Below are 2092 nucleotides of genomic sequence, written 5' to 3' on the forward strand. Positions count from 1 at the left end.
CTCACCCCTCCCCAGTGGCATGTCTAGGCAAAGGGAGACTGGAAAAGGTGAGGTGATGAATTAGGTAAAGGGGACAGTTATATATTCACCAGCTTTTACCATATTTCCAACTTTCTTCTATAAGAACAACAGCTAGTCAGCTATACATCTCTCATAGATGCCACTGTGTTATGTCAGTTTTAGTCCAACATGAGAAGAAACAGAGTATCTGTAATACAGAAGGTTTGTGACATTGAAAAGCATTAATCTTTAGTGACTTTAATTTGGCCGTAACAAACAATCCAAGGGCCTCTATAATCCAGTTTCAGATGATAAGGGGACAAAGTCAGGGTTTTGTGTGGTTTCTGGGGACTAGTTTCTCCCGGGCCACTCTCCTGGACACTCCCCTGGTCCCCTCACAGCCCCCCCCCCCCCCCCCCCTTCCTCTCCCTCTGTCTACATGTTTCCTTCCCCGCCTCTTTTATTCCCTCCCTCTCCCCCCTCATGTTCTGTTCTGTTCTGTTCGTTGCTCCCTCTGTCATTGTGTGCTTTTTTGCGTTCTGACACAGAGTGTGACACCACAGCGGGCCCAGAAATCGGACTTAACCTAGATCCACCTGATGGCGAAGTATTCACACAGCATCACCACAAACTTGTAATCAGTTTCATGTAGTTCAGTGTAACGTGATCCAGATCTGTCTAGAGATGATTGGAGGATTGCAATGGACCAAATGATAACATACAGATTGAAAAAAACAATTGTGGCTACTTAAAAATAAATTTTCTTGTGTAGGTCAATAGCTTGTGAATGCAAAAATGAATTGTCTTTTAGACCAGCTAATATTATCCAACAGCAGATAACCAATACCATAATAATTTGTACCATGCATACTATGGATTTCTATTCCCACCTGTTTTTCAAGCAAAAAAGAGTGCTGTGTCTACTTGTTTAAAAAAAAAAAAAAAAAACTACATCATATTTAAAGGTGGAGATCAGGAAACTTAAACAACTTGTAATGATACTGAATTAGGTTTAGATTATTACAGTGGCTTGCATAAGTTTGCACACCCATGCTAAGTTATTAAAAAGATGACTAAAACAAAAAATCTTTTGGAAATTGATCTTAATGCCTAATTCAACAATTTAGGAAAATCCACCTTTAAGGACACATTTTCTTTGTGAATGAATGTATCGTAAATAAATTGTTCTTTCCTTAAATACAGGGGCATAAGTTACACCCCCCCTATCTTAAAATACAGGGGGCATAATTATACACCCCCCTATGTTAAAAACAGGGGGCATAAGTATACACCCCCCCTATGATAAAAACGGGGGCATAAGTATACACCCCCCTATGTTAAAATACAGGGGCGCTAATATGCACACCCCCCTATGTTAAAATACAGGGGGCATAATTGCTAAACCCCCCTATGTTAAAATCAGGGGGCATAAGTATACACCCCCCTATGTTAAAATACAGGGGCATAAGTATACACCCCCCTATGTTAAAATACAGGGGCATAAGTATACCCCCCCCTATGTTAAAATACAGGGGCAAAGTATACACCCCCTGGTTAAAATACAGGGGGCATCAGTATACACATCGACGCCCACCGACTGCCTTACCAATCAATTGGACCAATACCGCGGGATTGTTACACCCATACACATGCTGATCAACAAACTTCCCATAGAGGCAGACTATTTTATTAGTAACAGGCCAGTATTGTTATGGATCAGGATACTATGTCATCGGTAAGTTTCCCTTGGCCTGCGTGGAATTAAATCCCCCCCCCCCCCCCCCACCATCATCACATACCTTCACCAACAAAAGAGCGATAGGCATGTTTAAAAGGGAGGAAAAAAAAATATTTCAGCTTAACGCTGTGTTCATTTGCATGAGAGGGATCTGAGGCAATTCCCAGGGTTCTATTTGCTAGGATGGTGAGTGTATGTGATGATGCTGGGGGTGGTGGGGTGTGTAGATCCCAAGGCGCAGACACTTTCTCATATGCATAGTCTCCGGATCTGAGCATAACTGGCCTTTATAAATAAAAATGTGCCTGCCTTTATGGGAATTTAACATAGGGGGTGTATACTTATGCCCCCTGT

The 2092-nt window shown here is 41.9% G+C and overlaps 1 protein-coding gene across 1 annotated transcript in view; it reads left to right on the forward strand.

Moving 5' to 3' along the window:
- LOC116685920 (pro-neuregulin-2, membrane-bound isoform) overlaps positions 1–2092 on the forward strand; it is an 81793-nt gene that overhangs the window by 65227 nt on the left and 14474 nt on the right. Inside the window, exon 7 of the mRNA XM_032510838.1 lies at positions 549–607. Within this exon, the coding sequence (XP_032366729.1) occupies positions 549–607 (59 nt within the window). The remainder of the gene's footprint in view (positions 1–548; positions 608–2092) is intronic.

The sequence above is a fragment of the Etheostoma spectabile genome, unplaced genomic scaffold (genome assembly GCF_008692095.1).
Source record: "Etheostoma spectabile isolate EspeVRDwgs_2016 unplaced genomic scaffold, UIUC_Espe_1.0 scaffold273, whole genome shotgun sequence".
Classification (NCBI taxonomy): Eukaryota; Metazoa; Chordata; class Actinopteri; order Perciformes; family Percidae; genus Etheostoma; species Etheostoma spectabile.